The sequence below is a fragment of the Erithacus rubecula genome, assembly GCF_903797595.1.
Source record: "Erithacus rubecula genome assembly, chromosome: 15".
Classification (NCBI taxonomy): domain Eukaryota; kingdom Metazoa; phylum Chordata; class Aves; order Passeriformes; family Muscicapidae; genus Erithacus; species Erithacus rubecula.
Window position 1 is genome coordinate 18,132,850 of NC_136667.1, and position 21,894 is coordinate 18,154,743.

The 21,894-nt window shown below is 57.1% G+C and overlaps 2 protein-coding genes and 1 long non-coding RNA gene across 9 annotated transcripts; 2 read left to right on the top strand and 1 right to left on the bottom strand.

Annotated features, from left to right (window-relative positions):
- The first annotated feature begins 3,265 nt into the window (after positions 1-3,265).
- Positions 3,266-13,243, top strand: LOC306808292 (ras-related GTP-binding protein A). Its single transcript, XM_079318734.1, has 11 exons — positions 3,266-3,323; positions 3,405-3,454; positions 3,921-3,954; positions 6,148-6,247; positions 7,193-7,259; positions 7,742-7,964; positions 8,236-8,331; positions 9,035-9,157; positions 10,823-10,914; positions 11,610-11,725; positions 12,803-13,243. Exons 3-11 carry the CDS (start codon positions 3,928-3,930, stop codon positions 12,898-12,900), a joined length of 942 nt encoding a protein of 313 aa, XP_079174860.1. The 5' UTR covers positions 3,266-3,323; positions 3,405-3,454; positions 3,921-3,927; the 3' UTR covers positions 12,901-13,243.
- On the bottom strand, positions 11,581-12,895 carry LOC306808293. Its single transcript, XR_013775955.1, has 2 exons — positions 12,758-12,895; positions 11,581-11,747 (listed from the first exon to the last, which is right to left on the bottom strand). It is a non-coding gene; the product is annotated as an uncharacterized lncRNA (long non-coding RNA).
- A 2,445-nt stretch (positions 13,244-15,688) lies between the features above and the next one.
- KLF8 (KLF transcription factor 8) lies at positions 15,689-21,252 on the top strand. 7 transcript variants are annotated; one of them, XM_079319056.1, is made up of 5 exons: positions 15,689-15,784; positions 18,964-19,510; positions 20,056-20,158; positions 20,257-20,390; positions 20,541-21,252. In XM_079319056.1, exons 1-5 carry the CDS (start codon positions 15,758-15,760, stop codon positions 20,720-20,722), a joined length of 993 nt encoding a protein of 330 aa, XP_079175182.1. In that variant the 5' UTR covers positions 15,689-15,757; the 3' UTR covers positions 20,723-21,252. The 7 variants fall into 7 exon arrangements, with proteins under 7 accessions (XP_079175182.1, XP_079175181.1, XP_079175179.1 ...); XM_079319055.1 differs by having other exon boundaries at positions 15,690-15,784; positions 20,032-20,158; XM_079319053.1 differs by lacking the exon at positions 15,689-15,784 and adding an exon at positions 18,366-18,490 and having other exon boundaries at positions 20,032-20,158; positions 20,541-20,975.
- The last annotated feature ends 642 nt before the right edge of the window (positions 21,253-21,894 follow it).

Sequence of the window (21,894 nt, forward strand, 5' to 3'; positions counted from 1 at the left end):
AAGGGAAAGAAAAAAAAAGAGAGAGGGAAAGAAAAAAAAAGAAGAAAAGAAGGAAAAAAGAAAGGGAAATAAAAGGAAAAGAGAAAGGGAAAGAGAAGGAAAAGAGAAAGAGAAGGAAAAGAGAAAGGGAAAGAGAAGGAAAAGAGAAAGGGAAAGAAGAGATGGAAAAGAGAAAGGGAAAGAAGAGATGGAAAAGAGAAAGGGAAAGAAGAGATGGAAAAGAGAAAGGGAAAGAAGAGATGGAAAAGAGAAAGGGAAAGAAGAGATGGAAAAGAGAAAGGGAAAGAAGAGATGGAAAAGAGAAAGGGAAGAAAGGAAAGAGAAAGGAAAGAAGAGATGGAAAAGAGAAAGAAGAGATGGAAAAGAGAAAGGGAAAGAAGAGATGGAAAAGAGAAAGGGAAAGAGAAGGAAAAGAGAAAGGGAAAGAAGAGATGGAAAAGAGAAAGGGAAAGAGAAGGAAAAGAGAAAGGGAAAGAAGAGATGGAAAAGAGAAAGAAGAGATGGAAAAGATGCGGCCGCCAAGGGGCGCCAGCAGCAGCGCGCCTCACGCATGCGCAGTGCCCACCCCGGGGGAGCTGCACTGCCCGGCCGGGAACGCCGCGAGTACCGGGAGCACCGCGGTCACCGGGAGCACTGCGGGCACCGGGAGCACTGCGGGCACCGGGAGCACTGCGGGCACCGGGAACGCCGAAAGCAGCGGCAGCGCCGGTGCCATTGCTAGCAAGCCGAAGGCAGCGCCGCTTCAGCCGCTGCAGTGCGCAGGCGCGGGAACAAAACCCACCAATGGCAGCGGGCGGCGCGGCGGTGACGTCACAGGGGCTGTGAGGGAGCCGCGCTCGGGAGAGGCGCTGAGGGACCGGGAGCGGGCTTGGGGTCCCGCAGAGATTTTGGATTGCAGCTTCCTTTTTAATTAATGTTTTCCTTGTAGGAATCAATAATTGTTATTGCTTTGTTGTAGTAATTCTGCAAGGTAAGCAGTGGTGGGCAAAGAAACTTCCAAACTTCCGTGGGACAGCTCTTGGGACAATTGCTCATGGAACCATCTGGTTTTGGTAAATAAAAAAAACAGAAATGAGAAGCTGATCTTTAGCAGATAATTTGTGATTGATCACACAATGGCAGGAAATCTGATTCTGCAAAAAAACCTTTCAGACTATGGAAAACCCTTTTTTCTTTTTCTCTTTTACAAACTCATATACACAACATTCATAGCAAGGGGATTTAAACAGAGTGGGTTTAATAATATATTTCCCTTTATCTATGTCCATGTTCTTATTTTAAGTATTGTGGTTTATACAAACTCCAAAATGTTTATGAATAACACTAATCATTTATCAGTTATCACAGAGAGGAGCAATGTGCAGCCTGATTTCCAACTGAGGCTTAAAACTCACACTCTGCTTGGCAAAGGAAGAGCTGGCTGGTGACTTCTGATTTAAAATTAAAATTAAAATCAAAATCCGGAGCCTCATTTCCCTTGGCATGGGTAGGTGGCAACACTGATAGCACTTCCAGCTCAATTTTGTGTCTCTCTGTTCCATAAAAGAAATGAAAATTTTCAGTGTGTGAGGAAAACCCTGCAGGGGAGTGAAGAGTTTTGGCATTTTCTGAGCCCTGAGCACAACTTGGATCAGAGAGCAGCAACCCCCAGGCTGGTTTTTATCCACATTCCACACAGAATATTTCTGGCAGCTCAGTTTGGGCTTTTTCTCCTTGGCAGCAACAATTCTGTGGGGTCATTGGAGCCAATTAATACCTGGTGATGGAGCTATTTTTAATCTTTAAAAAATCAGGATATTTTTGGGAGTGAGCATTCCTGTGCTGCTGCTAAAGATGATGGGTGTGCTGGTGCCTTTATTTATTTATTTCTGTGCAAACAACCCCAAATTCCAAATTCTGTCAAGGAAGAGCTCCACCTCTTGGATTTTTATCAGAATATTCTGATTTTGGACCATTTTCATAAAAAAATCTGCTTTAAAAATAGAGGAGAGGTCCAGAAGGAAGGGGGGTGGGAGAAAAAAAAATTCTCTTCCCACTTCACAGCTAATCAGATTTGGATTTTTTCTTCTGTTTAATTGGGATATCTGAGAGTTCAGCAAGAGGAACAAAGAGGTGAAATGGCTTCAAATTCTCGTGGACTTTGGCCCAGTTTTAGGGGACACAAAGTCGTTGTCACAGCTGCTCCTGGGATTTGTTTTGTGTGAATATCAAATGAACACACCCAGAGTCACAAATCTGCAATTCAGGCTCTGACGAGGATGTTTAAAATGTAAATAGAAAATATTTGTTAAATAACAAAAGGGAGGGGGGTGGGCATTTTCCTGACATATTTTCTGGTTTTTTAAAGGAGAAATCTAAATTAATTTTTTTGTCCTTGTTGGTTTTAAAAGTGACTCGAGGAGGCTCGAGGAGGGGGGACACGAGGTGACAAAAAGGTGATGGGGCTCTGAAAGGGGACACAGAAATACAGAAATCCATATATAAAATATACATTTATACATTTGTATCTTCAGCACAGCCCTCTTTGCCTTGAGCAAGTCAGGGCGGTTTAAAACACCCCGTGGGGCACAAGCGGGAGGTTTTTTGCTTGCATTAGAGAAGAAGCCAATTAAGAGCATGTTAATTAGCTGCGGGCACTGTGCTAAAATGCACTTGAAAATTTAAACAGGGGGAGGCTGCAAAGTGGGAAAGAGCTTCAAGAGACTCCTGGCGCCGAGAAAATTTACTGGAGAGGTGCAAAAACGAGACCAGAAGGAGTTTTGAGAGAGAACGTGCAGGAAAAAGGGAGTAAAATACGCTGATTTTCCTATGGGGCAGGAAAAAGTGAAACTTCCCATACCGGGAGTCGAACCCGGGCCGCCTGGGTGAAAACCAGGAATCCTAACCGCTAGACCATATGGGAGGCGCTGAGAATCAGTGCGCCCGCACTCCTCAAAGCGTTACTGCCCGTCCCGCTGATGGCCAGGGCGGCTCCGCTGTTCTATGGGAGACACCGGGAAACAGCGAATGAAACACGGGCGATACCGGGACTCACCGGGAACCCCCCAGTGAGCGCCCCCGGCCTTGCCAGAAAGGCGCTGCCCTCACACAACATGGCGGCCGGAGCTTCAGCCGCCCCGCGCGCGCCCCCGCTCCCTTCCGGCATCACGTGACACTGGCGGGCGGGGCGAGGCGCGCTCACGTGACCGGCGGCGGCCGCCGAGCGCTGGGTCCCGTGAGCGCGGGGGGCGGGACGGGGGCAGCGGGACAGACCCGGGACAGCCCGGCCTCACACCGGGACAGACCCGGGACAGACCCGCCTCACACCGGGCACCGCCAGCCGGGCACCGCCACTGCTCCCCGACCGCCCCGAGCCGCCCGGCCTCACACCGGGCACCGCCACAGACCCGGGACAGCCCGGCCTCGCACCGGCAGCGCCCCCCGAGCCGCCCTGAGCCGCCCCGAGCCGCCGGAGGTAACGGGGAGCGGCCCGGCCCGGGGGGCGCGGGGACTGCGGGGGATCCCGGGGGAGTCCTAGGGATGAGGCTGCAGGATGTCCCGAGGGAATCCCGGGGATGGGGTACAGAACGTCCCGGGGGAATGGAAGGAAATCCCGGGAGAAGGGGCTGCGGAACATCCCGGGGAAATCCTGGGGATGGGGTTGCGGCATGTCCCGGGGGAGTGGAATGACAGCCCGGGGAAGGGGCTGCAGAGCATCCCGGGGGAATGGAAGGACATCCCGGGGAAGGGGCTGTAAAGGGACTCGGCCCGGCTGCAGCGGGAGTTCCCCATGGCCCGGAGCAGGGGAAGAGGACCTGGGGCTGTGTCAGCCCTTCCCCAGTACCGGGGGCGGGGGTGGGATGGGATTGGGTTGGGTTTGGGTTGGGATTGGAGGCTGTGCATGTGGAAAGCAGCGATCCAAGGCAAGCTTCTCTCGGCAGGTGTGTGATGCCAAGCACAGCCATGAAGAAAAAGGTGAGGACTGGGAGGAGATGCTGTTTCCCTTCCCCATCCATGAACAGCGTTTGTTGTGTCCGTGCTCCCTCGGAAGCCTCTGGGGGTCAGTGCTGCATCCCCTGCTGGAAGTGCCAGGCGTAAAACCCGGGTTTAATCCCCGCCTGGGTGTGGGCTGAGCTTTCCTTTTTGCAGAGCCTTCCCTGGCAACTGCTGTTCCCCGGCTGCTGCTGGAGCTGTTGCAAAACTGTGCAGAACCCTGGGCAAAACCCTTCCTGCTGAGCCCTTCCCTGTCCCTGGGGCACCCAGTTGCCTCAGGATGAAATTTAACACGTGGGGAAGGAGCAGCAGCTCTGGGAATGGCAGGGGTGGGTGTGTCCCACATCCAGAGCTCTTAAAGAAACCTGTTGCTTTTGCATGCTGAGATGGGATTGGGTTCCCTGCCTGATCCCTTTGCAAGGCCTCTGCAGCCCAGACTTTGGGAATTGGGGCTGGTTTGGGCCGTGCCTCTGAGCAGCATCGAGTTTCTGCTTGGGATTTTGTGCTGGTGCTGTGAAATGAGAGCTTGGCTGTTCTCTGGGATCAGGGCAGGGCAGCATCCTGGGGTGGGCAGCTTCCCTCTGGCCAGGGTACAGGAATGAGCTGAGCACTCAGGATTGGGGAATTCTGCCTTGCTTTTATCCCAGGCTGTGGCAGCTCCTGCCCTGCTGTCTCTGGGATGTTCTCCTGAAATCCCTCCTGGATGGGAGACTTGCAGGGCTGCTGCCAAAAGCTGGATTTGGCTTCTGAACTGGAACTTGTTGAACAGCTGGGTTTTGTGAGCAAGGCTGCCACTGATGGGTTTGTTTTGTTTAGTTTTTATTTTTAGATCACAATGTAAAGCCTTGCCTGGTGTGACTGGCTCTGGTGTGACTGTCTCCCCTCATCCCCACCCCCTGCATTCCCTAATTTTGGCTGCCTCTCCTTTCCCCTGAGTTCTGCAGGGATGGGACCTCATGGAGCTGAGAAGCCATAAAGAGTCTCCCCTGCTCTGGGGACCCTGAGCTGGGCTGTCTCATCTGCTTTTCCCTTTTTTCTTTGGTCTTCTGGCACCTGAAACTGGGGATGTGCCTGATATTTGGGAGAAAGAAAACCAGGGAAAATCAGTATTGAAGATCTTTAAGGTCCCTCCCAAGCCTGTCTGGTTAGGACAGAGTGTTTGGGGTGGAAAATCAGGGGCTGAGGGGTTGCATCTGGTCTGGAGGGGTTGAGACAAAGCTGTTCCTCATCTTTAAAGTCCCTTGGTGCCACCAAGGCCATCAGGTGGCAAAGGCTGGGAATTTCCTGAGTCCTTTCCATGTTTTTTGAGAAAAGTGTTGGATCTGACCATGGCCCAGTGACCAAGGATGGATGAGCAGGGACAGCAGGGCTGGGATGTCCCAGGGGCAGCAGGTTTGGGATGTCCAGGGACAGCAGAGTGAGATGTCCCAGGACAGCAGGGTGGGATGTCCAGGGGCAGCAGGTTTGGGATGTCCAGGGGCAGCAGGGCTGGGGTGTCCAGGGGCAGCAGGGCTGGGGTGTCCAGGGGCAGCAGGGCTGGGGTGTCCAGGGGCAGCAGGGCTGGGGTGTCCAGGGACAGCAGGTTTGGGGTGTCCAGGGGCAGCAGGGTGGGATGTCCCAGGACAGCAGGTTTGGGATGTCCAAGGGCAGCAGGTTTGGGGTGTCCAGGGACAGCAGGGCTGGGGTGTCCAGGGGCAGCAGGTTTGGGGTGTCCAGGGACAGCAGGGCTGGGATGTCCAGGGGCAGGTTTGGGATGTCCAAGGACAGCAGGGCTGGGGTGTCCAGGGACAGCAGGGCTGGGGTGTCCAGGGGCAGCAGGTTTGGGGTGTCCAGGGACAGCAGGGCTGGGGTGTCCAGGGGCAGCAGGGTGGGATGTCCCAGGACAGCAGGGCTGGGATGTCCAGGGACAGCAGGTTTGGGATGTCCAGGGGCAGCAGGTTTGGGGTGTCCCGGGACAGCAGGTTTGGGGTGTCCCGGGACAGCAGGGTGGGATGTCCAAGGACAGCAGGGCTGGGGTGTCTCTCCTGCTCCTCTCTGCCCCTCTCCTGGTGCATTCCCACTGCCATGTGCCCCTCCCGTGCTCGGTGGCTTTGGCAGTAAGGTGTCATCTCCAGGGAGCTGGGGAGGGCTCAGTGCTCTGTGGGAACTCCTTTTTGCTGCTTTCCCTCTCTGCAGGTGCTGCTGATGGGTAAAAGTGGCTCTGGCAAGACCAGCATGAGATCCATTATCTTTGCCAACTACATCGCCCGGGACACGCGGCGCCTGGGGGCCACCAGTAAGGCATTGCCGGCCCATTCCCAGATCCCAACCCCCTCATTAGCGGGGCAGGCCCTGCCCTGCAACCATCCCTGCCTGGGGTGTGTCCTGCAGGTCCTCCCAGCTGCCACACCCTGCTGGGATCAGCTGGGGACAGGCAGGAAGGGGAGGGGAGGGAAAGGCAGCTGGGATTGGCTTTGCTGCTTTATTGTTCAGCTTTCATCCTCAACTCCCTTTTTATTGGGATCAGGAAGCAGCCATGGCTGCTTTATTATTCAGCTTTTATCCTGAACTCACTTTTTTGGGATCAGGAAGCAACCTTTGGTGCAGCTACACCTATCAGAGCCTCTTCTGTGCTGGTGGAACATTCCTGCTGTATCCAGGGATCCTGCAATGATTTCCTTTATCCTTTTTCCCTCTCCAAAGCCTTTGTTGGGAAAGGGCAAGAAGTGATTCCTCTGGAAGAAGGGGATATGAGTTGTTGGGATCTGGTGCTTTCCACTGGGAAGAGTCTGGAAGATTTAATGTCAGGGATTGGTGTAATTTTCCTCTTTGCCATAAATCCTGAAGTTTACATTCCCTGTGTTCCTGGTTTGTTTATAAGGATGGCTTCAAGCCCTGCAGAGTCATTCCTACAATATCCCAGGGACCAGGAATGTGTGATTGAAGGGGAACACTTGCTGCACTGCTCAGGAGAGGCCTGAATTCCTCTGGGAAATGGTGTTTTGGTGGGATTTTACAAACTGGGGCTGCTTTGTGAGGAATGCCCATCCCTGGGGGTGCCCAAGACCAGGCTGGGTGAGGCTTGGAGCAGCCTGGGATAGTGGAAGGTGGCAGGGGCTGGAATGAGGGCTTTAATCCCTTCCAGCCCAAACCATTCCATGATTCTGTGCTGATTTCCATGATTTTTGGCTCTGCCCTGGGTGTGTGGTGCAGGCAGTGAACTCCTGCTGTCTCTTTGCAGTTGATGTGGAGCATTCCCACGTTAGATTCCTGGGAAACCTGGTGTTGAACCTGTGGGACTGTGGAGGGTAAGTACTGGTTATTTATTGCTAGCCTTTCCCAGCTTTTTGGGGGAGGCTGTGGGGAATCAGGGATGGGGCAGAGTGGGTTCTCCTCCCCCTGGGATGAGCTTGGCCTGTGGTGCTGGAATTGCTCATCTCCAGCTCAGTCCAGGTGGGATTTGTGCAGAGAGGCTGTGCTGGATCCTGTGGCTCCTGGAAGCAGCTTTTTGCAAGGCATGCTGTCCCCTCCTCAGCTCCATCATGTCAGAGTTAAAGCAGATGTAAATCCTGGGACTGAGCTGCTGCTTTGGGTCATGTTTCACCTGTTCCTGCTGCTGTGGGGTTTCAGGAGCAGCAGGACACGAGGGAAGCTGCAGCTTCCTGTGGGACTGGAGGGGCTGATGCTCAGGGCATGCAGCCATTTCAAATCCCAGCCTTGCCCTGCCAGGCAGGAGGAGTTTCCCACAAACTCCAGGTGCTCTGAAGGAATCTCCTGCTCTGCTCCTCAGCCAGGACACCTTCATGGAGAACTACTTCACCAGCCAGAGGGACAACATCTTCCGGAACGTGGAGGTGCTGATCTACGTGTTCGATGTGGAGAGCAGGGAGCTGGAGAAGGACATGCACTACTACCAGTCCTGCCTGGAGGCCATCCTGCAGAACTCCCCTGATGCCAAAATCTTCTGCCTGGTGCACAAGATGGATTTGGTGCAGGAGGACCAGAGGGATCTGGTGAGGAGCTGGTGTTTTGCCATGAAATGCATCCCTTGTGCTACGTGGGTCACACCTCCAAGGCTGTTCCTCAAAGGTTTTCTCTTTTTTTTCTTCCTGCCTTTTTAAAAAGTGTGTCATCCTAGAATCCAGTGGTGATTTTTAGGGACGAAAAAAAAAAAAAAAAAGCCTTTCCTGCCAGAGCTCTCAGCACACCTCAGCTCCTTCAAACCCAAACCATTGCCACAGCAGAACGTTTCCACTCAATCTCTGAACTCTGTTTGTTCCCCAGATTTTCAAGGAGCGTGAGGAAGACCTGAAACGCCTTTCCAGGCCCTTGGAATGTGTTTGTTTCAGAACTTCCATCTGGGATGAGACACTTTACAAGGTTGGTGCAGCTTCCTCTCCACATCTGCCTTCCCACTTGGAGCAAGAGCAGGAGGAGGATCCCTGCAGCTGCTACTTCTGCAGGGTGTCAGTTAAACACAAATGAATCTTGGGTTTAGTTAATTAATTTTAAAAGTGTGGTAAATATCAGGAATTTGGCAGACAATTATCCCAAATATCCCCTGGCTCTCAGAAAGGTGAGGTTGGGCACCTCCACATCTGGGTCAGCAGCTGGGCAAGGAGGGAAGGCTGAGCTTGGAAAATTTGAGTGTGGATGAGCACAGATGTTGATCCCAGCACCCCCAGTCCCTCCTGGGCTTGCTCCTGGCCCTTTGGGATAAGGTGGAACTTTGTGTCAGGGATGAGCTGCCAAGTGCCCATCTGCATGCTGACCTTGCTCAGGATTAAAAATCTCTGGAAACTCCAGGGGAGAAGGAGACAGAAGCATTCCCAAGTGAAACCAGGGATGATTGAAATCCCTTCAGCAGCTCTGTATTTTCTCTGCCTGCTGGAGAAGAGCTGGAGCCAGGGAAGGATCTCCTCAGGTCTGGGCTCCCTCGGAGCTGGGCATGAAGGGGGAGCAGCTTCTCAGCCTTGCCCAGGCTGTCAGCACCCAGAAGTGCCCAAAATCCCTGTGGGAGCAGATTTCTCACCAGAGGCTGAGGAGGAGAGGAGCTGATGGGATTTCTGTGTCCCCAATGCAGGCCTGGTCCAGCATTGTCTATCAGCTGATCCCCAACGTGCAGCAGCTGGAGATGAACCTGAGGAACTTTGCTCAGATCATTGAGGCAGATGAGGTGCTGCTGTTTGAGAGAGCCACATTCCTGGTGAGTTCCTGCCATGGATTCCCTGCATGGAGCCTCCCTCTCCCCCTGGGAGAGCTGGGGGTGCTCAGCTGGACAGAAGGATCCAGCAGAGCTCAGGGTCTAAAGGGGCTCCAGGAGAGCTGGAGGGACAAGGGATGGAGGGACAGGGAATGAATTTTGGGATTTTGGGCAGGGATTGTTCCCTGGGAGGGTGGGGAGGAGCTGGGATGGAATTCCCAGAGAATTCCACCCCTGTCAGTATCCAAGGGCAGACTGGACAGGGCTTGGAGCAGCCTGGGATGGTGGAAGGTGTCAGGTTGGAATTGGATGAGCTTTGAGGTCCTTCCAGGCCATTGTGGGATTCTGTGGAAGAAGTTGGGAGGTGCAGAATGCCCTGATCCAGGTTTTAGACCCCTGTGGCCCACAGGAGCATCCCAAAATTCCCCCCTGCAGCAGCTGAGCTGGGGCTTGGTTGGAGTTTCCTCTTGCAGGCTCTGGGGGTGTTTCATGTCCCCATTGTGGTGGGACTGCTCTGAGAATCCCTCTCTGCACAGGGCAGGAACCTTTAGGAGCTGCAGAACCAAACCTTCTCACTTCCTCCTGCTGGGGCATGGCAGCTGCAGCTGATTTCTTTGGAGTTTGATGTTCTGATGGAAGATCAGCCATGGAATTGTGATGCTTTTCCAGCTCCTTGTCTGGATAAAACCACACTTGGTGCTTGTCCTGATTCCTGGGCTAGGCTGTTCACTTTGCACCAAACTCTTGCTGAGCTAAAGGAAATATTTGAATTTTTTTGAGTGTTTTTTCCTTGCTGGTGATTTGGAAAGGATGGAGGGAATTTAGGAAAGGAGCCATGACTTTTCTTCCTCCTTAAACTATCAGAAACAAACACTCACCATGCCTGGCAAATTCTGCTTTTTGACCTTTTGGAGATAATAAATAGTTCCACCTTGGGGTGTGTGACAGTGTGATTGTTACAAGGACATTTTTAACTGAAAGAAATTATCTTTGCTACAGAAGTTCTGTGCTTAATTTGATTACAATGGTGACTTCTTAAAAAAAACCTCCTTTTTTCATATATTTAAACATTCCCAGGACTCTCTTCTCTTGAAGGGAAATCTTCCTCTGAAAATCTCTTTGGGAAATCTTCCTCTGAAAACTTTATTCTGAAATTGTGTTGAAATTGTAATGAAGAAACCTTATCTGGGAAATTTAGGAGGGAAAAACTGAGCACTGGGAATTGCAAATCTTGAATGTGGCTAAAGCTGTGCTTGTGGGAATAATTGGGCAAGTTTAAAAAGTGATGGTTAACAGAAAAAAGAGGGAAAAAACCCTAAAAAACTTGTTAAATGGAGGGAAAATCTATCACAGTACTCAACCCATTCCTGAGGTGATGGACACATTCTTTTACTCTGTTTCCACCTATTTTTGGAGAGATTTTTTCCTCTATTTCCACCTATTTTTGGATCAGGATGGACACTTTTTTCCTTCTGTTTCCACCTATTTTTGGATCAAGGTTTAAATTGCTGCTGAGGTGAAGCCCTCAGGGGACAGTGGTGTCACCTGGCAGATCTGTGCCATCCTTTGTCACAAGAATTGCAGGATCCAGTCAGGCTGGGGAATCCCTGCCCTGCTCTGCCAGGATTGCTGGGCTGGAATCCCTGACTGGCTCTGCCCCTTCTGCAGGTGATTTCCCACTATCAGTGCAAGGAGCAGAGGGATGTGCACAGGTTTGAGAAGATCAGCAACATCATCAAACAGTTCAAGCTGAGCTGCAGGTGAGCTGCTCCCACCAGGGAGTTTCCAGAGAATCCCAGTTTGGCTCCTCAGCAGCTGGAATGCCAAGGTGGAATATTGCTGGAATACAGATCATTAAATGTTAATTTTAATTTAGCTTTGGTGCTGTTTTATTTCAGCATCTTCTCCTGGATTGAGGAATTTTAGGGCTGAACTGATCAAAAAGTGTTTTTGTTGCAAATTGGGAATGGCAGCTGGAGAGCTCTGCTGCAGCCCAGGCCCTCAGGGCTAGGCCTTGCAGGCTCTGTTTATCCCCATTTTCAGTGGGAAAATGGGAAGCTTGGCTTTGCACAGCCCCCAGGCTGGATGGAGAAGTTTCTGGGGGGGGTTACAGATGTCCTGATGTCTCCAGCTGTTCTCATTTTATGCTTATTCCTGAGTGTCCAGGTGGGAATGGCTGAGCTGGGATCCACAGGGAGCAGTCCTGCTCAGGGGGTTTGTGTCTGGAATTTCCTTCATTCAATGCACAATCAGCTGATACTGTTCTCATTTGGCCCAAAACTGAGGAATTTTGCCTTTAAAACCAAGGCCAGCCAAAGCCCTGCTGTAACCACACCTTGCCAAGTGGGAATTGCAGCTCCTCCTCCTTCCCAGCAGCTTAGATCAGGGATTTTGGCCATGTGGGCACAAAAACTCTACATTCACTCTTTTTAAAATTTTTTTTCTTGTTTTTCAGTAAGCTGGCAGCTTCTTTCCAGAGCATGGAGGTCAGGAACTCCAACTTTGCTGCTTTCATTGACATATTCACATCCAACACCTATGTGATGGTGGTCATGTCAGACCCCTCCATACGTAAGTCAGAGCCAAGAGAAACCTGCTTGGGCCAAAAAAAAACCCTCAGAAAAACCTCCAAAAAAGTGAAATCATCCAGTTTAAACCCTGTTTCTCTTGGAAAAAAAAAAAGAGCTTTTAATTGCTGAACTGCTGAAGAGAGAGGGATTGAGGGTGAGCAGGACCTTGCAGAGGTGGTGGCACAGGGAGCCACCAAAGCAGAGCTGGCTGAGCAGGTCATGCCTAAAAGTTATTTTGGAGCTGGCAGGCCTGGTGATTTTTGGGGAGGAAGCAGAGCTGGCTCATGTTTGGGTGTTGCTCTGGCTGCCTGGGCTGTCTGGGGTGGACAGGCTCTAATTTTAGCAGCATCTATTTATCCCAAGGAGGAGCTGCAGCAGAGCCAGCCCACAGCCCCTGGGAACAGATCCCTGTTTACACAGCTCCTGGAATTCCTGCTGGGAGCTCAGGGACACTGGCCAGGGCTCCCCAGGCCTGCTGCTGGGCTTTGCCTGCCCTCCTCACTTGGGGAGTTAGGGGCAGTGTGGGAGTGAGGGAGCAGCTCTGGGATGAGCAGCTCTCCCTAGGAGAGGCTTCTCCTCATGGTCTGGGACCAGCAGCAGCCCTGACCATCCCATGTTCAATTTTACTCAGACCTTCCCACATTAAATTTTTTCCATGCTGAATTTTGCTCAGGACCTTCCCATGCTTAATTTTTACCCATCCCCCATTCAATTTTATCCAGACCTTCCCACATTAAATTTTGCCCTGTCTATCCCACACTGAATTTTAGCCAGACCATCCCCCATTAAATTTTAGCCAGACCATCCTCCCATTAAATTTTGCCCAGACCATCTCACCTTAAACCTTCCCCAACCCATCCCCCATTAAATTTTACCCAGACCATCCCCCATTAAATTTTGCCTACACCATCCCCCATTTAATTTTACCCAACCCATCTCCCATTAAATTTAACCCAGCCCATCCCAGTGTGGATTTTCCTGCCACACCCTGCAGACAGAGCTATGGAAGGCAGGAGGACGTGGTGATTCTCACCCTTTTAAATTTGTTTTTATCTCCCCCGTCCCTTTTCCGTCGCAGCTTCCGCGGCCACGCTGATCAACATCCGGAACGCCAGGAAACACTTTGAGAAGCTGGAGAGGGTGGATGGACCAAAGCACAGCCTGCTCATGCGCTGATCCCAGCCTTTGGGGGGAGAAAAAAACACACCAGGACTGCTTCTTTTTAGGAGAATCTAACACTGTCCATGTCTTTGTTGGGCTTTGAAATGAGTGTGCTGCTTGTTTTTTTCTCCTTGTCACGTTGGACACTAGAGCTGGAGGTTGTGTTGAGGACTTTTCCTGGAATTCCCTGGCTGAGGAAGGTGGGGAAGGAGGCAGGGCACAGGTGATGTGCCCTCAGGGCTGTGGCAGGTGGCTGACAGGTGATGGGATATTTACAGTTTCCTTGGATGGTTGCTAGAATAAGTTTATAAATTTCTCCTCGTCTTCGGTCATGGAAATAAATTTTTGCTACCAGGGATTTCAGATCTGAGAGCTTTGCAAAGTGGGTTTGCTCTTTCCCAAATCCCGAGGCAGCTTTGGGAAGCAGAGCTGGAGGAGCTGCCTGGCTCCCTTCGTGGTTTTGGGGGGATTTGGCTGAATTCTAGAGTTTCACTGGGAATCGCCTGACAGCATCCCCCTCCCTTTTTTTTCTCTTTGCTGCATCAAATTGCTGTGTAAAAAAGGGCGCGGTGCCTCCGTGCCTGGCTCTGCCCTGCATCCCTGCTCACACCCCCGCTGGGAGGGGAAAAATCCACTGGGGCGAGTCCGAGGAGTGGGAACGAGGAGTTAAAAGGGCTGGAGGAGCCGCACAGGAGCTCCCAGCCCCGCTCCATCCTCCTGGAATTGGACACCGCGTCTCGCACCGCCCACCCGGCAGCTGCCGTGCCTGGGGCTGGGGGAGTTCCGTGGAATCATCCCCGGGTGTGGCTGTGTGGGATACCTGGAGAGGGAAATACCAGCACAGCTCCCCCGGGGTTGGGATCAGATCCTGCTGGGGATGTCACAGCTGCCACACCCCACCCCGCGCTGGGAGCAGTGGTGGGTGTCGAAGCCTCTGGAACATCCCATCCCACTGGGAAGGGTTTCGGGGGATTTGGGAGCTGCTGGCAGAGGGAGGGCGGTGGGAATGCGCCTCGTTGCCGTGGTGACAGCTGGGTTTCCTCGGGGATTCAAGCTGGGAGCAGCACATGGAAGCAAAGGGGGACTGAGGAGCGGGGCAGGTGACAAAGGGCTGCGAGTGGCCAGAGCTGCCAGGAGCCAAATCCTGGCCGGGCTGGAGCCTCCCGTGGGGGTTGGGGTAAAGTTCTGCTGTTCTGCTTCAAATCCCTTCTCCTGATGCAATTTTTCCCATGGATTTGGGAATCAGCCTGCTTCTTTTGCCGTGGCCACGGTGCCACTGCACTCGTTGAGTGTCAGATCAGAGCTTGTCCCTTGTCCCCTCCCAAAGCACATCCCAGCCCTTTTTTGGGAGCCTGAGGTTGGAGGCTGCTCTGCTTCCTTCCATTCCAAGCAGGGAGGTTTTTGGGAAATCAGGCTCAGCACTCTGATCCCACCTTCTGGAAAACTCTTCTGCTTTTTCTTTCCCTCAGAGAAAAAAAAAAAAAAAAAAAACCAAAAAATGATGCCTGCTCCAGATGTTTCTCACACAAACATCATCCCAAACCTGGATGAGGTGGCCACGATCCAGCTTTTTCCTTCAGCATTTGACCTTGGAATGAGGAGAAACCTGATGCCATGTGTCACTGGGATCCTGAATAAATCTCAGTTCCTTTCCCCTTGGAGCTGCTGTGGCTCCTTGGGGTTGCCCTGGAGCTACTCCCAGGTTTTTTGACCATTTCTTTTTTGCCTTTGCAAAGGATTTGCAGGTACCTCGTGAGGAGCATTTGCACCATTCCCTGCCCAAATCCATGCTCAGCTGCCAGGGGAGCAGGAGAGACCTTGGGGGAACCCCCACTCCCCCTTTTTCTGGTTTTTGAGAGCTCACCTGTGCCTGCTGCTGGTCCTTCAGTTCGGTGACACTGGGGTGGGGGTTCCTTTGGGTGTTCATCCCCCAAAAGCTTTTCTGGTCCCCATGGGAGATTGACCCTGCCTGAGCCTGGTGTTTTCTGAGGAAGGGAAAGGATTTTTTTTTTTTTGCCAAAAACAGGTTGGTTTGGTCCTTGGTGGCCATGACCTGCTCCTTGAGTCACCCCTGGCTGGGACATGGTGAGCAGGGGACACCCAGCTGAGTCCCCACACCCAGGATTTCCCATCCCTGGGCCAGGGCTGGGGTGGGGGGTTCCTGCATTTGGGGGTTATGGGGTGATTAAACCCCACAAAACTCAGCATAAGGCTGGGGACACCCCGGGGAGCAGCCAGGTCCCCTTGGGACCCCCAGCGGGGTGCAGGGAGTGGGGGGGAGCCCTTGGCCCCCCAACCCCCCCAGGAAGGGACCCCCAGAGCCCCCCATGGCTGCAGACCCCTGATGAGGCTCCCCCAATCCTGCCACCCTGGGGGACCCCACTTTTTTGGGGGGGCTTACCTGTGTGGTGGAGGCAGAGATTTGGGGGGTGCAGGCAGTGTCCCCCCCAGGGTGCTCAGATTTGGGGGTGCTCCAAGCCCCTGTGCTTTGGGGTGCAGGGGAACCACAGGACCCCAAATATGTGTGTGGGGGGGGGTCTCTGCTCCCCCTCATCACTGCCACAAGCAGCACCCCCAGCCCGATTTTGGGGTGCCCTCCGTGTGGGGGGGGTGAGAGCAAATTGGGGTCCACCCCTCTCCCCCAAATCCTGCGCGTTGCCATGGCAACGCCGGATGCGAGGGGAGCCGCCCATTGGCTGCCGATGATGTCACCTCAAGGGCGGGGCAGCACCCCCCCACCCCCAAAAAAAAAAAAAAAAAAAGGAGGGTGGGGGAGGGGGAGCTCCGCCCCACGCGGCCCCTCCCCGCCCGTGTGGGCCCCACCCCGCCCCACCCGGCACCGCCCCGGGGGCAGCGGCGGCGGCGGCCGGGGATGCGCTCGGAGGAGGCGCGGGGGACGGTGCGTGGGGTTTGGGGGGCGCGGGGGGGGATTTGAGGGCGGCGGTGGGGCCGCGGGGGGAGAGGGGAGAGGGAAGGAGGGAGGGAGAGAGGGAGGGATGGAAGGATGGAGCGGGAGGGTCCCGCCGCCCCTCAGGCCTCCCCTCCCCCCTCGCCCCCTCACGCGGGGGTCGCGCGTGGGGTGCCCCCCCCCCTCCCCTCTCTCCCCTCACGCGCCGCGCGCTTCCGGGGAGGGCGCCCCCCCGCGGCTGGGAGGTCACACCGGGCGGCGGCCCCGCCCTTCCCTCCCCCTCCCACGCCCTTTGCTCTTAAAGGGACAGACCCCCTGTAGACTCCAGCCCCCCCTTTCCCCGGGGATCCCCCCTCTCTGTATCCCCTCCGTGTCCCCCCCCCCACCCGCCGTGTCCCCAGCGGCCGCTGGCGGAGGGTGGAGCGCGGAGGAAATTCCATGGGGGGGTGTGGCGGCGGCGGCGGGGTGTGACCCCCCCCCACGCCCACGGGTGGGGGACACGCAGAGAGGGGGAGGGGGTGGGGACACGCAGGGGACAAAGCGGGGGGGGTATGGGGAGGGGGGCTGTGAAAGGCGTTTTCTCATGCTCCCCCCACCCCAAAATCAAGGTCACCCGAAATCCCTCCTTAAGCGCTTTAGGGTCGCCAGTTCTTCCCGGGGTGTTGAGGACACGGAGTGTTGGCTTTGGGGGCGGGGACGCCACCCCGCAGGCCTGGCTGGGTTTTGGGGTGCAGCAGGCTGAGGACGGAGGAATTCAGTTCACCCCTAAAACGGGGGGGTCAGCGATGGTGGAATTTGGGGGGCAACGAGTCCCCCCCCGCATCCCCTACCCCCGCGGGGCTTTGGGGTGCAAGAGACCCCCAAATTTGGGTAGGGGAGGGTCCCCCTGGGGTGTCCCTTTTGTCCCATGAGCCTGTTTTTGGGGACCCCCCGGGTGTGAGAGGGGGCATTGTGGTCCCCAAGTGCGGGGTGTCTTGTCTGGAGGTGTCCCCTGGTGTGTTTTTGGGGGGGTCTGGCTGGAGGGGGTGCTTTGAGGACCTGGGCATGTGTTTGGGGGGGTCCCTCATGAGTGTGGGGTGTGTCTCCTTGTTGGGGGGGGGTGTTTTGGTGTCCCTGGATTTTTGGGGGGTCCCTGAGAGCGGAGCTGTTTTGGGGGTGCTGGTATTTTGTGAGTATGTGAGGGGATTGTTTTGGAGTTCTTGGTGTTTGGTGGGGGTCCCTGGCTGAGCGTGTGTCTTTTTGGGGTTCCCCCAATATGTGGGTGCAGGGTCTCTTTGTTTGGGGGTGTTTTGGTGTGTGTTTGGAGGGGTCTCTCTGCGTTGGGGCTTCCCCAGGTGAATAGGTGAGTTCTGGGGAGGGGGGATGTCTCTGGCTCTTTTTGGGGTGTGTTTGGGGGGGCTTCCGCTGGATCTGGGATTCAGCCCATGGTGACACGTGGGGGGCTGTGTTTGAGGGGTCCTGTTTAATGGGGACGGTGAATTCGGGGCTCCGTGTGTGCTCGGGAGGTTCCGGTGCCCCGAGCTCGGTACCGGTACCGGGGCGGTTCGGTGCCGGTGGTTTGAGCTCGGTACCGGTTCGGGAGGCTTTGGTTCCAGTGCCCTGGGTTCGGTCCCGGTACCGGAGGGCCTCGATGTCAATGCCGGGGGCTCTGTGCCGGTATCGGGAGGGCTCGGTCCAGGTACCGGGGAGGTTTGGTGCCAGTGGCCCGGGCTCGGTGCCGGTATCGGGAGGGCTCGGTGCCGGTGCCCCGGGCTCGATGCCGGTGATTTGTGCTCAGTCCCGGTACCGATGTGGTTCGGTGCCGGCGCTCTGGGCTCGGTGCCGGTACCGGAGGGGTTCGGTGCCGGTGCCCCGGGCTCGGTGCTGGTGATTTGGGCTCAGTCCAGGTACCGGGGTGGTTCAGTGCCGGTGCCCTGGGCTCAGCCCCGATACCGGAGTGGTTCGGTGCCGGTGATTTGGGCTCGGTGCCGGTACCAGGGTGGTTCGGTGCCGCAGCCCCGGGCTCGGAGTCGGTACCAGGACGGTTCAGTGCCGGCGCTCTGGGCTCGGTGCCGGTACCGGAGGGCTTCCCTGCCGGTGCTTTGGGCTCGGTGCCGGTACCAGGGTGGTTCGGTGCCGGTGCCCTGGGCTCAGCCCCGGTACTGGGGTGGTTCGGTGCCGCTGCCCCGGGCTCGGCGCCGGTGTCGGTGCCGCGCTGTAGCCGCCGCCCCTCCCGGGCGGGGCCGGGCCGTGTGCGCGGGGCGCGGCGCTGGGTGTGGCGGGGCGGGGCCGCCGCGCGAGGCCGGTGCGTGGGGGCTCCGCGGGCGGGGACGGTCCCTGCGTGGGCAGGTACGTGCGGGGGGCCGGGGGCGAGCGCCGGGGGGTCCCGGGGCAGCGCGGGGGGCGACCAGCGGCTCCTTTGGGCAGGGGTCCCCGCGTGCCGGTGCCCCCACGCGTGCCCCGGGGGTGCGGTGGGCTGGGGGGTCCCGCTCGTCCCTCGGCTGTGCCGCGGTACCGCGGGGGCGCAGCGCCGGTCGCGCCGCGGATGGGGCCGTGCCCAGTGCCTCCCGCGGGGGCCGGGCCGGGCCCTTTAAGAAGCTCCACCCGCGGCCGAGCCCAGGTGGAGCCGCGGGGCCGTTCGCACCTCGGCCGGGGATGGTACCGCGGGCGGCGGGGGGTGAGCCGCGGGCGCGGCGGACACGCGTGGCGGTCGCGCGGGTCAGTGCGTGAGTGACCCCGCACGGGAGGGTGGGGGGGGGGTGCGGGCCGGGTGGTGAAAATGGGCGCGGCCCCTTTAAGGAGCGGGGCGGGGCCGCCACCGCCCCGCGCGCGGGACACGCCCCCGCCACGCCCCTCCCGCGCGGGGGGGGGGGCGGGGCCGGGCAGGCACAAAGGCGCGGGCGGGGGAGGGGGCGGGGCCGGCGGTTCCCGCCCTCGGCGCGCGCCGGGAGGGGCCGGGCGGGTCCGTGAGGGACGGGCGGGACCAGCCCCGCCTCAGGGCTCCGGGCGGGCCCCGCCATGCCCGGCCCGGCCGCCCCCGGCTGGCCCCACGCCCCGCCGGAGCCGCCCCGAGGCGCCGCCGCCCCGGTCGGTTGGTTGGTGAGAAGCCCGTTTAAAAAAACCCCTTTGCGCCCCTGCCCCCTCGTGCCTCAGTTTCCCTGCGTCCCTCACGGACTGCGGGTCTCTTGCAGGGCCAGGGGAAGGCGACGCCCGCCATGAGCTCGTCGGCGCTGTTGGCTGAGGGCCCCCTCGACCCCCCGGTGCTGCTGGCCGACATCAAGACGGAGCCCCCCGAGGAGCTGCTGGCCAGCGACTGCAGCCAGCCCCAAGCCGAGCCCGTCGATCTCTCCCTCAATAAATCCAAGGTGGCTCCGGCCTCGGCCCCGCCGCCGCCGCCCCCCACCTCGGTGCAGTCGTCCCCCATGCTGGTGGCTCCCCCGCTGCCCGCTCCTAGCACCGTGTCCATCCCGCCCTCCGGCCTCAGCTCCACCTCGGCCATCCCGGCTGTGCTCTCACCCGGCTCCATCCTGGCCTCCACGCAGGGCAGCGGCGGGCAGCAGATCCTCCACGTCATCCACACCATCCCCTCCGTCAACCTGCCCAGCAAGATGGGCAACCTGCAGACCATCCCCGTGGTGGTGCAGTCCCTCCCCGTCGTCTACACCACCGTGCCCACGGACGGCGTCACCGCCATTACCGTGCCCCTCATTGGGGGGGACGGCAAGAACGCTGGCTCTGGTAAGGCCACATGTGGGGAACGCTGAGATCTGGGGGTGGGGGGTGTCTGTCCTGACTCGTGGAGGGGTCTCATTTTTGGCATCATGTGCCACTTTTGTACAGAGCCCCTCAGCCGGCCCCCAGCCTGTGCCCCTCAGGGGACGTGGGGAGGGCAGGGACACACAGGGCATGGCACTGCCTGTCCTCCACCCATCCTGCTGCTGGCAGCCTGCCCTGCCCTTCCCACTGCCTGCTGCCAGCAGCTCTGGTTTCAGCTCAGCTGCTCCCGGTGCCCCCCACAATCCCCTTTCCCAGGCCATTCCCAACTCCCCACTTTATCCGGGGTGGGGGGGCTGGATCTGGCCTGCTCTGGGCAGCAGCAGGCAGCCAAAAGTGGGTTTAACCCCAGCTGGATTTGATCCTCTGGAGGGCTTGGAGCACTGCAGGAGCAGGGAAAAGGCTGATCCCCCGATGTGGGCTGGGTGTTTTGGGAGGGATCTCTCTGTTCTCTGCTCACCCCTTGCCTCTTTGTGGCCCTAAAGCTTTCCTTTCCCGGACCCCCCCAGTGAAAATGGACCCTGGCTCCGTGTACCCCATGGACATGAACAGTGACAGTGAGGATAGCGCTTCCGAGAGCGGCCCAGCGCCCTTCCAGGAGCTGCAGAGAGAGTGAGTGTCCTTCTGCCTGTGCCTCCCCACCCTTTCTCCCCTCATTATCCCCCTGAGCCCCCCGGGGCCGTGGCTGCAGCTCTCCCTGCCCCCCTCAGGCCGGCGCCGCGGGGCCCCAGAGCCGATTCTCCGGACCTGAAGAAGCGGCGCATCCACCAGTGCGACTTCGAGGGCTGCAATAAGGTCTACACCAAAAGCTCCCACCTCAAAGCCCACCGGAGGATACACACAGGTACACGCAGGCTGGGGAAGTTGTGGTCCTGGATTGCCCTGCGGGCTGGGGGAGGGGTGGTGCTGGATCCCTGAATTCCATCTGGAATTTCCGGAGGGGTTTGCGGGCTCTTTGTGGCAGCGCTGACCCCTGGCTGCTCCCCTGGCACAGGCGAGAAGCCCTACAAATGCACGTGGGAAGGCTGCACCTGGAAATTCGCCCGCTCGGACGAGCTCACTCGGCACTTCCGCAAGCACACGGGCATCAAACCCTTCCGCTGCTCGGACTGCGACCGCAGCTTCTCCCGCTCCGACCACCTGGCCCTGCACCGCCGGCGGCACGTCATGATGTGAGCGCTGGGAGCCGCCTGCTCCTCCCTCCCTCTGTCCCTCCGCCCATCCGCACCCCGGGCGCGGGGCGGGGACTGAGCCGTGCCGCTCCAGGAGCCCCGCCGGCACGGCATGGGACGGCAAACAATGGATTCTGGACTGCTGCCCCTTCCCTCTTGTCCGCAGCTGTTTTTATTCCTGGGTTTGGTCTCGCCTGGAGGCTCCTTGACTCCTCACCTGGAATTCACCCAGCAGCTGGGCAGCCTCCTGCCCCTTTTGTCCCTCCCGGTGCCCGGGGCAAAATCTGGGAGCCGTGGCAAGGACGGGGGAGGGGGGCAGGGGGTGATGGGCACCCCCCTCTCCATCTCCAGACTGACCCAGCAGAAGGGACATCAGCTCTCTGTGTGTCCCTCAACACGTGCTGGGGGCACGGGGAGCCAGCAGGAAAAGAGGAATCAAGGAAGGGGCGAACACAACCTGACAGTGACCATCACCACCACAAAAAGGGAAACTTTGTGGAACGTGGAACTCTTATTTTATGGAATTTACGAGGGGGTGGGACAGGGTGGGGGGGAGGGATGAGGGCCAGCAGCTCTCGGGTTTTTTTGGAAGACTCTGGGCCACTGGAAGTGTTTCTAAGTTAAACCAGCGGCTGTGGCCACACGCTTTGCTTTTTAATAATGGTTTTTAAAGAGTGTTTCTTCCATCTCTTCCCCTCCAGACAACCCCCCCCGGTTGCTGGGAGGGTGTCAGGATTTGGGGTTGGGTGGTGGGAAGGGAACCATGATACCTCCCATGCTGGAGCAGTCCCTGCAGGGACTGCTGGGGTGGAGGAGCTTCCCAGATCCCTCTGAGCTGGTGTTTTACCCTGGCTGTGTGGGGATGAGGGAGCTGGAGCTTCTCTGAGCTGGTGTTTTACCCTGGCTGTGTGGGGATGAGGGAGCTGGAGCTTCTCTGAGCTGGTGTTTTACCCTGGCTGTGTGGGGATGAGGGAGCTGGAGCTTCTCTGAGCTGGTGTTTTACCCTGGCTGTGTGGGGATGAGGGAACTGGTGTGAGGATGGGCTGGGGAGGCACTTCAGGGAGCTGAAAACCACTCCCAGCTGCTTGGGAAAGTTTTTTTTCTCAGCTTGCCATCCAGCAGCCTGGGTGTACCATGGGCAGAGCTTGTCCCTGGTCTGAGGGAGGGTCTGGGTGG

Coding starts and splice junctions, on each gene's coding strand:
- LOC306808292 (XM_079318734.1), top strand. CDS start 3,928: ATGCCAAGCACAGCCATGAAGAAAAAG. Junction 3,955..6,147: donor GCACAGCCATGAAGAAAAAG/GTGAGGACTGGG, acceptor CCCTCTCTGCAG/GTGCTGCTGATGGGTAAAAG. Junction 9,158..10,822: donor TTGAGAGAGCCACATTCCTG/GTGAGTTCCTGC, acceptor CCCCTTCTGCAG/GTGATTTCCCACTATCAGTG.
- KLF8 (XM_079319051.1), top strand. CDS start 18,791: ATGCCCGGCCCGGCCGCCCCCGGCTGGCCCCACGCCCCGCCGGAGCCG. Junction 18,872..18,963: donor CCGCCCCGGTCGGTTGGTTG/GTGAGAAGCCCG, acceptor GGTCTCTTGCAG/GGCCAGGGGAAGGCGACGCC. Junction 20,391..20,540: donor CCACCGGAGGATACACACAG/GTACACGCAGGC, acceptor CCCCTGGCACAG/GCGAGAAGCCCTACAAATGC.